Source organism: Tachyglossus aculeatus, chromosome 18 (assembly GCF_015852505.1).
Source record: "Tachyglossus aculeatus isolate mTacAcu1 chromosome 18, mTacAcu1.pri, whole genome shotgun sequence".
NCBI lineage: Eukaryota > Metazoa > Chordata > Mammalia > Monotremata > Tachyglossidae > Tachyglossus > Tachyglossus aculeatus.
The window spans coordinates 32,694,353-32,711,537 of record NC_052083.1 but is presented as its reverse complement, the minus strand read 5'-3'; the positions used below and the strand labels follow the sequence as shown (position 1 = coordinate 32,711,537).

The 17,185-nt window shown below is 42.0% G+C and overlaps 1 protein-coding gene across 2 annotated transcripts in view; it reads right to left on the bottom strand.

Annotated features, from left to right (window-relative positions):
• Positions 1 to 201: 201 nt before the first annotated feature.
• Positions 202 to 17,185, bottom strand: part of C2CD2 (C2 calcium dependent domain containing 2) — a 54,391-nt gene continuing 37,407 nt past the window's right edge. For both annotated transcript variants that reach the window (XM_038760604.1, XM_038760605.1), the window contains exons 12-14: positions 13,462 to 13,589; positions 12,415 to 12,724; positions 202 to 4,675 (exon numbers count right to left, since the gene is read on the bottom strand). In XM_038760604.1, the coding sequence (XP_038616532.1) occupies positions 4,461 to 4,675; positions 12,415 to 12,724; positions 13,462 to 13,589 (653 nt within the window). In that variant the 3' untranslated portion in view covers positions 202 to 4,460. The remainder of the gene's footprint in view (positions 4,676 to 12,414; positions 12,725 to 13,461; positions 13,590 to 17,185) is intronic.

Genomic DNA, 17,185 nt, shown 5'->3' with positions numbered 1-17,185 from the left:
GCATAAAGTGTTATATATCACAATACTTGAATCCTAAGGGAATCAATTCAGTTAAAGTGCATTGCCTGAATCGAAAACTTGCCACCTTGTACTTCCCAAGCGCTTAGTACAGTGCTCTGCACACGGTAAGCTCTCAATAAATACGATTGATTGATTGAAAAGGGAATCTCGGCGTACAGAATCCATCAAACGAAGAGAATAGTGGTTAAGATTTTGTGCATACTTTTATTAAAAAGCTCTTCCATGCTTCCCATCCATATCTATACTAGTAAATCCATGCAGATCTTAACTGCACCAAATTTAGTGTACGACGGTGAATAAAAGTGCTGTAGAGGATTACAATCAGTAGCCAAGTTTTCTTAAAACTTGATTATCAAGCCATTGCACACTTGCAGGGTGGTGGAAGTGACCTGGAAAAAGCCATAGGCTAAACCTATGGTGGTATGTTCCCGATTGCATTAGGAGTCATGCCATCATATGGAACAGTCCTACCACATTGTCAGTATCTCCCCTCTACCCCCTCCACTTGAGCAGAAAAGTGGAGAAGAATTAAATGAAGGAAACCTGAGTTTTCTTTGCAAAAAAATCTGCAATGGCCCCGTTGGTCACTCTAATACCCTGGTTGGTTTTGAGGTCTCAGCACTTGCTGGGTGCTCATAGTTCTAGCTCAGATATAAAGATGGTCAGCTTTCGTCGTCTTTAACCATCTAACTCCATATGACTTTTAAAAACATAAACCTACTTTTTTTTGAGCAAAATGAGGGAGAAGCCAATGAGTCCAGGGTTCAGGCACAGTACAGGCCTAAGGGCAAAACTCAGACCCTTCTTTCCCAGAGGAATTAGAGGCAAATTATGAGTTCAAAACCAGTTCAGCTGAGGTGCTTACACAAAGTGGAAAGTGAGCACCAGTTGAAACCAAATTAAGTCAAGAGCCAGCCATTTTACAAGCGAGGATCACAAGAATGCTTTCTGTCACTTCCAACAGACTGGGAGTTGGGACTGATGTGAAAGGCGCTGTGCTCTACAACCCATCTCCAATCAGCTGCCCCTTTTTTTAATCCCTGTAAAAATCTTCACTTTAAGCAATGAGATAGGGTATTCCTTTAACATCTTCCTGGATCAGTAGATCAACTCAGTGAAACTGTTCTGAGGACCCATCCTCCTCCCCCCCCTCCAAGAGAAAGACATTAAACAAAGTAAACATTACACAACAGTGTTATCAGCCCATTAAAACAGGTGAGCACCACACTCCCTTTGGATACACAAGGATGGAGACATTATGGTAAGAACACAAATCCAGTGCTTGACTAACTCCTAGAAGCCAGAAAATTCCTTTTAGCCGGTTCTTAAAAAAGGCTTACAAAGCCAATAAAAGCACATGAAAAAAGTGTTCTATAGATTAGTATTTAAAGTTTTGATGTTTAATCCCATTTCCAATTTAGCTTCAACTATACATACACACACACCCCTCCAGAAACAGTACATCTCTAAAGAGGGTAGCGATTCGATGGAGGCAAATATTCACAGTATCAATATGGGAGCCCTGTCATCCTGCACAGAGAATCTTTCGTATGAGCCTAAAAACGTAAACTAAAGTGGCTCTAGGACTCCATTAACATTAAAGGGAGCATCTCACATAATAATGTTACTTATTAAGAGCTCACTATATGCCAAGCACTGTGCTGTGTGCTGAGATAAATTCAAGATGACTCAGCTTGGACACAGTCCCTGTTTGTCATGGGACTCGGTCTAAAACATTACGGGGGGCGGGGAGGGGTGTTGGAAGAATATAGTTGAAAACTATTAAATCAAGTGGGGGGGAAAAAGGGACTCTCAGTAGGGTTCCAAAAAAAAAAAAAAAAAGAGGATCAGGATACTTTGGGAATTCCTCAAGCGCTAACCATTTATTCATACACCCTTCTGAGCCTGATGGGACATGGTACGTAACAGGCTAACAAGTAGTTAGGATGAAAAATCATGGCAGCGTAGGGGGCGTTCAGTAGCTCCTGAGATTGTTAGCAGTACAAAAACAGTCAGGAAAAAATAAGTAGTTATTTGTGAAGGATAATACAAAAATTAACGCAGTAGCAAAGTGGTGCGGTAGAAGCAGGGAAGGTGCCCAGTCAGGTTTGAATGCAATGCATGTTTTCACTCCACATTTTAGATGTCTACCAACTGAATATGACCCCGATATGGAACTGGCTTTGTGCACATGTTGGCGAACACGGTGTGCATACTACAACGCAAGCGATTTATCTGACCCTTGAGATTCCTTAGGACCAATAAGCCCTGCGTATTGGACAACAATTATTTTCACTTTAACAGCTAGAAAATAAAAGCCAAAAGCCTATCCCCCAAAACTCCATCTGATGCGCTTTCACTGTAGAGTGTTCAGGGATCCCACTTTAAGGCTTGGAAGGCAAGATGCAAAATTTTGGCTAAAATTGTCTTTGGTGTTCAAATATTAGCTGTTGATTCTTAAAGGATCATTTGGTTTCATTTACCTGTTCTGATTCAGGTTCTCTCTCATACCAGTAAATGGCAATTTAGAGGATATGTTGGTAGTGAGGCTACAATAGAGCAAAAAAAAATAAGTACTGAATCCTAACTTCTCACTTTGTGGCCAAGGGGAGAGGGGGGTGTTGGGAATTTCAGATTTTCCAGTAAGGGATCCTTATGCATTATATTTATCTTGAGACATCAGTAGTGTCTTAGGTTGATTTAGGGTAAGGTGTCTTGTAGGATACTGTAAAGTGACAAGGTAGTGAACCCAAGATTTTCATAAATATGTATTTTTTTAAAACTCAAAATATTTTAAATAAAAAATTAGCTACAATTTTTACTTGTCCATAGAAAATTTTTGCTAATCAATACCCTCCTCTTGCTCTTTCCTATGGTTATTTATGGAATATAGAAGATAGGTATAGACCAGTAGCCCACTGTAGATGGGTTATGGACCAGAAGCCCATTTTAGCTAAGTGTATTTGGTGGTACCCCAAAGCTCATCTTTTCTAACACAAGTTCTTCATTTAATTAAAAAAAATATATTTCCCAGTAATGTCTTTTTAATTATTGAGAAAGACATCAGAACCATGCTAAACAGTCACAATCTTGTACCTTAAAACTTAGGTCATTTGCCTTTACTGAACATGTCAACAAAAGAACTGTATGGTTCTTTTAACCTCCAGGCATATTTTAAATAAAGCTAAATTTAAAAAAATTTACAAGTACTAAGAGATAGGCATCTAGGCTATAAAATATTTGTAAATATTGAAATTCTGGGCCCTGATTACAAGATACTCACTCTGGAAAAAAAATTAAAATCCACTAAAGTGTTCCCAACATCAAAACTGGAGTTTGACAGGAGATATGAGAAATTCATGGACCGAAGTGAAAACTGTAATTTTTACCAAAATGGCATTTTTTAAAAAGACCATTATCTGAGAGACAAAATGATGTTAAGTGTCCTCAAAACTACTCAGTTTGTGGCTTTTGGTAATGTCTGGCAAATGAACTGTGGGCTAATGAAGAGTCACCTAAATAGGGATAACATGCTGAATTAAATATGTATTATTGCTCATAGCTTCAATTATGATAGGCTTGTTACGACATTGGCTTGACAAGTATTCTATGTGAATTTAACTACTGCACTGGCAGTATACCTTTTGATACAGTAGAGAAAAATGTCAAAATACTAAGAACCCGTAAATGCTTTTCATTTGCAAGTAGGTTCAAGGTAAACCTAGAAAAAGATGTTTAGTGTCCTATATGCATAGAGTATTAAGTAATTGCATAATTTATCAAGTTATAAGTTATGGCTAATATCAAAGGCCCCTTCTACGTTAGGCCTACTATATCAAATTGCCAATCTCTATTCCCATTTTTACTGTTTCTGGACATATATTTTTATCAGCCCCTTTTTTCCTTCACTAAAGGCCTCTCTCCCTCTTCCGTCTCATAAACCAATTCAAACAGGGCAGTAATGCATAGCCCCGGAGACGTGCCACCTCCTTACATCAGGGTCCAGATATCTGGCACACAGCACTTCTCAGAGTTTACATTCAGTTCAATGCTGACTCTTCAAAATCAGATTAGATATAGTAAGATTATATCCTTAGCTTAAAAAAAAAAAATCAAACTCTGCTCCATCACTATCACAAAATTAAATTTTTGGTTGGGAATAAGTTCTCACTGAACATTGCTGGCCACCCGGCTTTTTGGACATTATCTTCAAAAAGTCCATACCAAACCCTGTTTTGAGCTCTGGCCTGTCTTCCTTTTTGAAGCCTACGGTTTTGGAAAGCAAAATTGGCCCACTAGGCAGTTTATTACTCCTGGATCACCACACATTAGCGGGTTACGTTAATGCCTGTCGAATTCTACGTTCACATCTTCTAGTGTTGCCTTGTAAACAACCGGTCAGTTGACGTGCAAGTTCAAATAGTCAGCAGCACTGGGCTTTATGTACTGGGATCCACAGAAGTGCCATTCAGTTTACTCTTGCTCCTGTGCTTGGAAAGTATCTTCCTATTCAAAATCCGGGATAGCGTCGCTCCCTTTCCCTCATTTGGCTGCTGGAGGAATACAAGGTCATTGTGGGACTGACTCATCCCGGGATCCTTCTGATGATGTCGCCGTCGGAAGAAGAGTTTCGCCCCCTTCCTTAACATTCCACCTGAAACAGAAAAGGATGGCAGGGGGAAAAAAAAAGGGTTTAGTTGGACCAGGGGATGGAGCTCTTTATTTTGCATTTACTTTGGTTCATGTTAATGAAAACACCCTTTATCAACTTGGGGTGCTCATATTAGTTACTACTCCTTTAGTACGATGCAGAGACTGTGAGTCCCCCGACGCAGACTGTGAGCCTGTTGTGGGCAGCGACTGTCTCTCTTTATTGCTGTATTGTACTTCCCAAGCGCTTAGTACAGTGCTCTGCACACAGTAAGCGCTCAATGAATACGATTGATTGATTGGTTAGTACAGTGCTCGGTACACAGTAAGCGCTCAATAAATACGACTGAATGAATGAAAAAGAGACTACAGTTGAAACCTGAACTGCCCAAGGACAGAGGTTTTCCAGATGGAAAGCAGAGGAGTAACACGGAAACCAAGAATCTCTGAAATGAGCCTCAGGCAGGGTGGTAGCATCATTATCCCACATAAAATGGCCATTTTTCAAATCACTGGTTCCTCCCTGTGCTCTAGTAAGGAAGTTCTATTTTTTCTTTTAAATACAATTTGAATGACACGAAGACTCATCGTATTTGTCGCACTTTGTGCGTGTTGTATAGTTTAATGGCCACTAATGGACATAGAGATCTTGTATTTTCAGTGTCCATGCCGCGTGTGGGCTGACTGGCTTCAGTAGACATTTTTAATAAGGAGCAACCCGCACCCCAAATCCAGCCCATATATGGACTATGTGGCTTCATGAAGTGCTGATATTAGAAACTTGCAAATAAAAGGAGCCCCCCAAATGAGTTTACATATAAAATATACATGCCTCTATGCCCACCCCCTTCCAACCGCTCTTCTTCCCTACCAGTGGCGATTCGGAACTAAAGTGACACATCATTACAGACCTAGGGGTAGAATGTATTTGACGTACTTCAACAAAATGCAAAGAAATAATACAGAAGGAATAGGTCGCCTGTCTGAAATAAGTTCGGTGAGAAGGAGGGAAATGGATTAGATTAGCTCAAGGGCTCTTCTATGAATCGTTTTATAATCAAAAGGTACCAAAGCAGGGAAGTCTTAATAGGGTGGAGCTGGTTCACTTATTAAGATCGCCACTTCAGAAAAGAATACCAATTGATTTTTCAAGATGAACTTCTGAGATATCTCAGACAGACAAATGGTGACACTGGAGAAAGGAACTCGGAAACAGAGGTGGGAAACTACACAGAAATTCCCATCCAAGGCCTCTAAAACACGGGGATAGAGAAACATTTGCCTTCATCCCCAACAACAGTAGTTAAGATTTCCACATAAAGCTATTTTACTTCCTACCATTGATTCAGACAGTATCTGGCTTTGACAAGTGGGGAGAAGAAAGTTAGGGGTACATGCAGTTTGACTGGGTTTTCATGAGGCAAGATGCATTTTTGGCCAAGGATTTTTCTAGGTAAAAATTCCTCACCATCCAAATCTTCATGGAGTGAACCTAGCCTTTAACCCCCGGCTGCAGGGGTCAGGGATTGTTCCAAACTGACCTGGTTCCTGTTTTAAGGACATGTAGAACTCATGTTGACATTCTCTGACACCACTTTAACTGTCTGGCAGCCTGACAATGACTTGCCCAAGGTCACAGAGCAACGACTAGAGCCCAGGTCCTCTGTCTCCCAGACCCGTGGACTGTCCAGCAGGCCACACTGTCTCCCAGTGAAAGCTAAAAAGATTATGACCAAAGAGCTAGATTTTGCAGTAGGACTGAATTTCTGGAAATAAGCAATATTTTAAATTGGAGTAGCAGAAAAAAAAACACTTGGCCAGCAGGCACAGCTATTTGTTGTTATAATCCATAAAGCAAGTTCTCTCTGGTGGTTTCTGCTGTCTGCCCTCTGAGAAATGTGCCAACCTTTGAGGATTGCCCAACCAGTTCTTGGTACGAATGGGAGTACCAGATCAGATGAAAAAGCAAATAAACAGCAAAGGGAACAGGCAGAGATGACTAATATTTCAAAATGCTTTCAAGCCACCCAACCAAACTTAGAAAATGTATCTTAAAAATCCAAAGCAAAAACCTCTATCCAGATGTAGACCAATTAAACTTTACATAATCTCTGCCTTTAGGTCACGCGAAAAGATAAAATGATCAAAAGGGATAAAATTATCAATTTTAACCTGCCCAAATTCCAACAGCAAAAACTGTTGCTAAGACAGGAAGCCTAGGAAAACGCAGCCTGGAAAGAGCACAGGACTGAGAGTGCCTGATGTGTGACCCTGAGCAAGTCACTTCTCTGTGTTCTGTTTCCTCATCTGCAAAATGGGTATTAAATACCTGTTCTCCCTTCCCTCTTAAGACTATGAGCCCCACATAGGAGAGGGACTATGTCTGATTCGATTATCTTGCATCCACCCAGTGCTTAGTCCATAATTAAGTGATCAATCAATCAATCAATCGTATTGAGCGCTTACTGTGTGCAGAGCACTGTACTAAGTGCTTGGGAAGTACAAGTTGGCAACATATAGAGACGGTCCCTACCCAACAGTGGGCTCACAGTCTAGAAAGTGATTAACAAGTACCACAATTATTATTATGTCAAGTGAATGTTAGTGTTGAAATATGCACTGGAGGACAACTTCCCTTGCAGAAAGGACAACCACAAGGACTCCTTCCTTTCTGTATTTAAGGGAGCGGCAACTTCAGGTCCTTTTTCTCAATGGCTCTCTGATGCACTTCCTCTCCCTCATTTGGGGACCTGAAATTGGACTCTGATCTATTTTCCATCAAAGAGTTCCAGAGCATGATTTTGCATATTAGTTCTCTGCTCTTGTTCCCTTTCTAACCCAGCAAAGACCGCTCCCCCTATCCGCCCCTTCTAGCCAAAGTGCTTTTCATGAGTGCTTTTCATGATCGCTTCTGACTTTGCTACAGTCTATGTAACCTAAAATTTCCCTCCTGAGCAAACAGGGACACTTTGTCAATCAATCAGAGGTATTTACCGAGTGCTTCCTGCTTCCACTCTAGCTCCTTAACCTGGTCCCACTCCCAGCTCATTTTCTACAACAAGCAGAAGAGTGCCCAACCTTCAACAGAAATTGATTTCATTTCTTCTGCTCAGTCGCTACGTCAGTCACATCACGCACGAGTAAGCCTGGCAGGGGGCATGGAATCCAGGAGACACGTTTTCTATCGAAACTTGACCAAAAGGCAAGCAACAGCATCAAAACAGCAACGAATATTGGCTGGGGTCTGCGTGTCTTCTTTTCCTACTGGATTTCTCACGCAAATGGTAGAACTGATTCCTAAGGGAGGCCACCTTTACCCATTTCATAGCATTTTTTTCTGGTTCTTAGTGGGAGGTGAAGTAACAGTACTGGTCTCGCTGAGAAGCAGTATGTCCTGATGGAAAGGGCACAAGACCGGGAATCAGGAGACCTGGGTCCTAATCCCAGCAGCAGCTCTTGCCTCCTGTGTGACCTTGGGCAAGTCAGTAAACTTCTCTGTGCCTCAATTTCTTCCATGTTCTCCCTCTCCCACCTTTAGACTGGGCTTTATGTGGGACAGGGACTGCATCTGAGCTGATTGTCTCTGCCCCAGCACTTAGCTCAGTGCTTGGCACATAGTAAGTACCCAACAAATACCAGGCATTTTCCACGTGAGATAATCTACATGAAGGACCTTGCAAATAAAGCAATATTTTAAGGACTTCTTTGGTACCAATACGGAAACCTGGAAGAAGAAAAAGGAGGGAAGCAGGGAAAAGGGAAACAAAGAGAAAGGAAAAGAGCTCACCCACCCTCAGCCCCACAAGCATTTATGTAATCTGTACTTTATATAAATGTCTGTCTCCTCCTATAGACTGTAAGCTCCTTGAGGACTAAGCTTCTACTTTAGACTGTAAGCCCCCATGCGGGACAGGGACTGACCAAATTAATTTGTACCTCCCCAGCACTTAGAACAGTGTTGACATATAGTAAGAGTATAACAAGTACCAAAGAACACAAAAAATAAACAGTGAATGGGTCTACCAACTCTGATGTACCGTCCCAAGTGCTTAGTACAGTGCTTTGCACACAGAAAGTTCTCGGTGTATTCTATTGATGGATCGATGGGTTTTTTGAGCTGGTGGCAGACAGCAACTTTAAGCCCTTTACAACGGGTGTGTATTTTGCTCCCCAAATGGCTACACTTTCTTATAAGAGGAAAAGATGAAAGAAACTTACTGTGTAGGTAACTTAGCGGTCCTCTAAGTTAACAAAGGAAATGGGTAAAAAAGATGGAATCAGAGAAGTAATAAGAGGTAAAAGAAAACAAACTCTGCAAGAGCAAAACAAGACTGGAAGACAGTACGAGTTTCTGAACCATTTACATTTACATACATGAAGTTTTTCTTTAGAACATCTGGCAAAAAGGGTTTTTTTTTTGGTGGAGCAGGGGAAGCAGGGGAAAAAAATTGGCAATACTTTTTCAAAACCAAACCAAAAAAAAGCTTAAATTTTGGTAATAGCTTTGTAGATTAAAAGACTTGAGAGCAGGTATCATATATGCTAATTTTATTGTACTCTCCCAAGTGTTTAGTAAAGTACTATGCACACAGTAAGAGCTTAATAAATACTAGTTATAACTCAACTAGGACTCACAAAATAGAGGGAGAATGGTTTTACTTTGTAACTAGGAAGGTTCCCAGCAGTATTCTATGGACTCTCAAGCACTTTAGTGCAGTCCTCAAAATTCCTGGTTAATCAATCAAAATGCAGTCTTTGTATCCATTTGAGATCCACGCTGCATCCTTCAAAGAAAGGTTCAGGTCTTTACATTTTGCTGAGAATATAAGATTGTTGGGTGAGACGGTGAGCGCTCAATCGGTGGTACTTACTGAGCGCTTAATGTGTGCACTGTACTAAATGCTTGCCGATAAACACGATCTCTGCCATCAGGAAACGTACAAAGCTTATTGTAAACTCAGTAAATGTTAAAAACCCTTTCAGACTCTGCAATATCGCAATCTAGAACGGAAAATATACATTTATGTGGATAGTCTGGAATTGGATTAATCAACCACCACCGGAATGAATATATTCTAAAGAAAAAAAAACCCCTGCCAAATATGTTCTCTCCTAACCCTCTATTCTACGCGGCATGAAACGCTCTACGTTCCGCAAGGCTGAGCAGGGAAAAAGAGGCATTCCAGAAAACAAGTCTGTAGAATGGGACAGGCTACCACATGCTGAAACCGAGTTCCATAAGTGCTTCCTGCTGGCCAGATAGCCACACAAGCCTTTTATGGAGCTGTTCATCCACTTGCCATTTCGAGAAAAAGGCCCAATCGGACAGCTACTACAGGAGCAACAATGCAAAAACGCAAAGAGAAGAGCAAACTGTCAGAACCAAGGACCCTGAAGACGACGGGCTCCATCCCCATGCAAGTCCCTGGCGTTTTCAGAACAAGCAAGGGAGGGGCAGACCATAGCCAATGTTGCCAATTTGTACTTCCCAAGCGCTTACTACAGTGCTCTGCACATAGTAAGCGCTCAATAAATACGATTGATGATGATGATGATGATAGCCAGGTTGGGGAAGTGTCAGTTTGGCTTCAAGCTAAGAAGGGTGGGGGCGAAGAGGGAAGGGAGTGGGATGCGCAAAGGCTTTTTGGCAGCCAGACAGAAGTCAGGGTGACAGTGCATCTTCTTATCCCATGCGTTCCCAGATAGTCCTCTGGCCTTCAGCCCACTGCACGGACCAGCCTGGGGCCAGATGGGTGAGGGCTCCGAATACCACACCCTGACATGGCTCATAATACGCTGAATCCAAAGCTTGTCTCAAACAGAACAATTTACTAGAGAGAGAGATAGGGGAGCAGTACAGGTGGTGTGGGGGAAACCGGCCTGAAGCAGCTCCCCAAATTCATGTTCCAGGGCCATCCAGGCGCTGGATTAAGCGCTTGGGAAGTCCAGTTCATTCAATCGTATTTATTGAGCGCTTCCTGCATGCGGAGCACTGGACTAGGCGCTTGGGAAGTCCAAGTTGGCAACATAGAGAGACGGTCCCTACCCAACAGCGGGCTCGCAGTCTATTAGGGGGAGATAGAGAACAAAGCAAAACATATTCACAAAATAAATAGAATAAATATGCACAAATAAAATGAATAAATAAATAGAGTAATAAATCTGTACAAACATATATAAGGCCCTACTGAGAGCTCACCTCCTCCAGGAAGCCTTCTCAGACTGAGCCCCCTCCCTCCTCTCCCCCTCCTCCCCATCTCCCCCCACCCCCCCCCACCCCCCCTCATCTTACCTCCTTCCCTTCCCCACAGCACTTGGATATATGTATATATGTTTGTACGGATTTATTACTCTATTTATTTAATTATTTATTTTACTTGTACATATTTATTCTATTTATTTTGCTAATATGTTTTGTTTTGTTGTCTGTCTCCCCCTTCTAGACTGTGAGCCCACTGTTAGGTAGGGACCGCCTCTCTATGTTGCCAACTTGTACTTCCCAAGCGCTTAGTACAGTGCTCTGCACACAGTAAGCACTCAACAAATACGATTGATTGATTGACTGATTGATATACATACTCTGGGCAAGGCAGCTGATCCCTCAAAAGAGCAGCAAGTAGGTTAGTTTTTGTTTCACACACATAAACACACAGCAAAGGATAACTACTTTTTTTTCCTCTCATACACTGGTATTGCAGGGAAGAAGACAGGAAGAGAAAAACCATAAAGTGGAAAGGATAATAAGAACTGAAGCAGTGTAAGCGTGGGCCTGATGCAACAGGAAAGAGTGGATGAACACTCAAGAGGGCATATGGGGAGCCGGAAAAAGGCAGAAAGGAGAAACAGCAGAATGTGGCTTACCAAGTCGTACTGGATACCGGAGGTGAGACAAAGGAAGCAATTTTCCACTGAAAGGAGGGCCTGCCTGGGATGTCTGAAGAGAAGCCAGGACCCCAGGCCATGGGCTCAGCAAGCTAGGACCAAGTTCTCCTTCCCTCCATTTCCCATTCCCAACTCAAAGGGTCCTTGGGAATTATCACACAGAACAGGAAAGGTCTTGAATGAAAAGCCCTAAGGAGGTGGCATCATGATTACATTTGGGAGAAACTGCAGTGGCTTAGTGGAAAGACCATTGGCCTAGGAGTCAGAGGACCTGGGTTCTACTCCGAGCTCTGCCACATGCCTGCTTTGTGACCTTGGCCAGGTCACAACTTTTCTGGGCCTCAGTTTCCTCAGTTATACAATGGGGATTCAAAACCTGTTTTCCCTTCTAATTAGACTGTAAGCCCCATATGGGACAGGGAGTGTGTCTGACTTGAATATCTTGTACCTACCCCAGTGCTTAGTACAGTGCTTGGCACATAGTAAGCACCTAATACCATTATTATTATGTTTTGGAATGTTCCTTATTAAGGGTGAACTTGCACCTCAGCAAATCCAGTAACGTGTCAGCACCCCAACTGAGATTCATTATTCTGAAGTTTGTGATCTCCAGTTCTTTACAAAGTGTGCTGCCTTCACTTATGGGTTCATCAGTGGTCATTTTAACCTGCCAGACTTCTACGAGGCTCAAATATCTGGTTTGGAACAACTCCTTGTAGTTCAAAAGTCAGTAGAAGAAAGAGAGGAAGAAAACTGGACTGGAGAATGGGGGTTAGAGGAACTACAGTGGAGAAATGTGTAGAGGCAAATCTGTATGAAAGTAAGAGAGCAAAGGGGGAAGAGAAGGGAGGAAGATGGTACCTTTGGATTTCTTTAGAACTCCTGGCTCAGAAACACTTAACGAACTTCCAGACATCTCTTCAACATCCTGGTCTGACTGGGTATTACTGTTCCACTCCCCAGATGGGATGTCCTTCTCCAACTCCCAGACACCGAGTTCATTTCCCTGGGGGTCCAGGGCAGGTGGCGTATGGGTCGACAGTTTTTCATCGGCAGGGTCAATGGCCACAGCCTCCCCGTGAGGAAAAGGGACTTCCTGTTGGCCTGGGCTGTCCATTGTGGCCGCATAGTCCAGCATCAATGCAGCTTCACTGTCCTGAGTTAATGAGGTCTGCCAAAACCACAAAGAGCAATCATTCAGGAGGAAGTGGGGGTAAAGGGACATCTGGGAGTCAGAAATGGGCAAGAGAAAGAGGAGAAGGTTTGGTGGGAGACAGTGTTCGTTCATTAATTAAATTAACTGTGGTATTTGTTAAGCGCTTTCTCTGTTTCAAGCAATGTCTAAACACTGGGGTAGCTGTAACACAATCAGGTCAGACAGTCCCTGTTCCACATGGGGCTTTACAGACTAAGTAGGAGGGAGGACAGATAGTTAATCCCCATTTTACAGGTGAGGGAACTGAAGCACAGAAGTTAAGTGATCTGCCCAAGGTCACAGAGCAGGCATGTAGTGGACCTGGGATTAGAAACTAGGTGTCTGATTCTCAGGCCCATGCTCTTTCCACTAAGCCACACTGCTTTCCTGTTCATCAATTTTATCATTTCTCAACAATTTTTCTAAGCTTCCATTTGCATGGAAGGGAAGATTCCACCAAACTCATTAACAACATTGATTAACGGGCTAACTGGTAGGCGTGGGTAGGGAGTAGGGTTTGAATATTTGTAACAGGGGCTTACTGTAACATGATCAAGTGCTAGCCCAGTTTCTATAGAGGAAGTGGGGAGAAAAGAGAAGCATGGGAATTTTCACACATGTAAAATGTCACCTACAGACAGAGGCAAGTTTATAACCACAAACACACATGCACAAACACAAAGCATTAAGTAAGGATGATTGTCCAAATTCACCTTCGACACCCCTGATATGATAAGAGTGCTCTTCTTCCGGGGAGACTTGAGTTTCAGCTTTGAAGATTCACTCAGCTGTCGAATAGCTACTTCGGCCACTGGATCGGAACCATTCAACACCAAAAGCTCTGTGGAAAGGGAAAAAAGGATTTAGGGTTTTGGTTTTTTTTTTGGTAAAAGATTCTTAAATCTTTGGGAATATTTCACCTCTCTCCTGTCAGAGGTGCCAACTTTTCATTCTGAGCAAGGGAGTGAAAAAGGGCAGGCTTCCAAGCGCTAACTAAACAGGGCAAAAGCCTACCACTGTAGGTTATTTCAGCCCTGACTGAAAAGTCTCAGATCTCTTCAGAGCCCTGGGATGAGTAAATCTGGGAGTTTTAGCTCAATATGCTGTGGGAGTTGGTAGCCCCCATCACCTGAGAAGCAGTGTGACTTAGTGGAAAGAGCACGGGCTTGGGAGTCCGAGGACGTGGGTTCTAACCCCGGCTCCGCACATTTTAGCTGTGTGACTTTGGGCAAGTCACTTAACTTCTCTGTGCCTCAGTTACCTCATCTGTAAAATGGGGATTTAGACTGTGGGCACCACATGGGACAACTTGATTACCAGTGCTTAGAACAGCGCTTGGCATATAGTAAGTGCTTAACAAATACAATTATTATTATTATGCCTCCTACGCTGCTCTCCAAAATACATCAGATTCCACAGGTGTGTTGAAATGGAGAGAAACTGGCATGGCCAGAAGCGGGCAGGGTCAGTACAGACAGAGGAGTGCACACCAGGATGGCTATGAGATTGGGGTCCAAAACACAACATATCAATCAATCGTATTTATTGAGCACTTACTGGGTGCAGAGCACTGTACTGCGCGCTTATCAAATGGAGAATGAGAATAAGACAGCTAGAAGTCACAGCACCCCTTCCCCAATAGGACAGTACAGTAGATCACTAAGAGTTCACAACATCCCAGTAGCCGAAAGAATGGCAGCATAGCCAAGAGAGCAGAAATGAGCGAACTGTAATAATAATAATAATAATAATGATGGTTTTTATTACGCACTGGTTTCTAATCCCGGCTCTGCCACCTCATTCATTCATTCAATCGTATTTATTGAGCACTTGCTGTGTGCAGAGCGCTGGACTGAGCGCTTGGGAAGTACAAGAACAGTGCTTTGCACATAGTAAGCACTTTACAAATGCCATCGTTATTATTACAAGTTGGCAACAGGTAGAGACGCTCCCTACCCAACCTGCCTTCTAGACTGTGAGCCCGCTGTTGGGTGGGGACCGTGTCTATATGTTGCCAACTTGTACTTCCCAAGCTCTTAGTCCAGTGCTCTGCACACAGTAAGCGTGCAATAAATACAATTGAATGAATGAATATTTATTACTCTATTTATTTATTTTACTTGTACATATTTATTCTATTTATTTTGTTAATATGTTTTGTTTTGTTGTCTGTCTCCCCCTTCTAGACAGTGAGCCCGCTGTTAGGTAGGGACTGTCTCTATATGTTGCCAACTTGGACTTCCCAAGCGCTTAGTACAGTGCTCTGCACACAGTAAGCGCTCAATAAATACGATTGAATGAATGAATGAATGAGCAGAACAGGGAAAAGAGCTAGGGGGAGATTCACATGCAAATAGTGAAATCTTTGAAATACACAAGCTATATGGTACCAGGAATGAAGCAAAACCAGGCTGTATTGGGAAGCTGAAGAACAAACAGACCCTAGCAATCTGCAGTGGACATTATTTATGCCTAGAAACCCGCATTAATTCAGAAATTTGATTTATTCCAGAAAGGAAGTGGACTAAAATCTAAAAGAGGGTCCTCAGGAGGTTGCAACATTCAGTAGGAAAAGAAACTGTCCCATCAGAATCTGGTGAGAGGCTTTATTAGCTATCAGTCCACAGATTTCGGGGATGGTATTCAGATCAGGAAACAATATTCCATTCGTGGATTCTTGCAACATATCAGTTCAAGTTTTGAAATAAGAAGGAAATTGTATAATTTATTGCTGGAAATTCGGGGATTACAAACATGTTTAGTGTCTGTATAATTTGCCTCAGGAAGGTGATGTAAATATATTGAGGGCAAATTTCAAAAGAGTATTTGAAGGCTTAGAGAAGCTAGGCAGCTATAACATTGAGTTTGAAGATTAATTTTGGCCATAAGTGCTCAAAGGAATGTACCATTAACTTTGAGAGAAAAATTTTAAGAGAAACTTAGAACTCTAAGGAATATAAAAAGGAGCATGCTCTCTTAGATTGTATTTAGATCCCAAAGAACTAAATAGATATATTAAAAGAAGACATTTTCCCCCATCCTAGGAGAGATGAAATGTTTGGTCAAATGGCAGGACCAATTGCATTTCCTCTCCAGAAGCATCTTTAGTGCTTAGAACAGTGCTCAGTGCTTAGAACAGTGCTTTGCACATAGTAAACGCTTAACGAATACCATTATTATTATTATTATTATTTTTTAGAGTCCCAACAGATTCATTGAAAGACTTTGGGAACCCAATTCGGAAGACACTATTTTACAAAACTACTATTTGGTTTGTACTCTGCTCATAATGAAGTTTTTCAAAACGCCCATAAAACAAATATTGCAAGATGTAAAAAAAGTACAAAAGCTTCACTGATGACATCGTTTTGGGTCACATTATTACAGTACCTGGACAAAAGACTAGAATACACATGGGTTAAAATTTATGTGAAGAAGAAGCTGAAGTAAATGTAAATTGAGTTTGAGGGAAATTTCATGTTTAGGGGAAAATTGGCTGGCAGGGTTATGTAATATTTGGTAAACAGAATATAGGCAATTACAAGCATGACTGTTCCAAAAGACAAGGAAGTGTTACAGAAAATATCAGGCATGTGTGGAACTGCAGATAAAACACTGAAGGTCTTTACTAAAAAAAAACCGGCAGTGGTGTTGCGGGGAATTAGACAAGTTGAAAGAGTCCCAGCATTAAGGTATTTTGATATTGGGAGAAACAAAAACCACAGGGCAAAAGCTCGACCTGATAAGCAATAAAAGGAGAAGTGCAACAAACCTAAGAAACCATTATCCCATTTATAAAGAGATATCAAAATCCAAAATATAAATTCATTTTAACTGCAGGTTACTAAAGCCGTATTTTATTAATAATAATAACTGTGGTATTTGTTAAGCACTTAGTATGTGCCAGGCACTGTACTGAGTGCTGGGGTGGATACAAGCAAATCAGGCTGGACACAGTCCTTGTCCCATGTGGGGTTCATAGTCTCAATTCCCATTTTACAGACAAGGTAACTGAGGCACAGAGAAGTGAAGTGACTTGCCCAAGGCCACACAGCAGACAAGTGGTGGAGCCAGAATTAGAACCCATGACCAAGACTCTCAGACTCTTGCTCTATCCACCACGCCATGAATGTGCTTATAAATGGAGGACTACCACATTGTAAGACTCAGTCAATCCATCAATAATATTTGAGAGCTGGCTGTCTACAAAGTATTGTACTAGATGCTTCGGAGAGGACAACAGAATTAAAGTAAAAATAAGAATAACTGCAGTATTTGTGAAGCACTTACAAAGTGCCAGGCACTGTATTAAGCGCACGGATGGATACAAGCAAACTGGGTCGGACACGTCCCTGTCCCACATGGGGCTCACAGTCTTAATCGCCATTTTACAGATGAAGTAACTGAGGCACAGAAACTAAGTGACTTGCCCAAGTC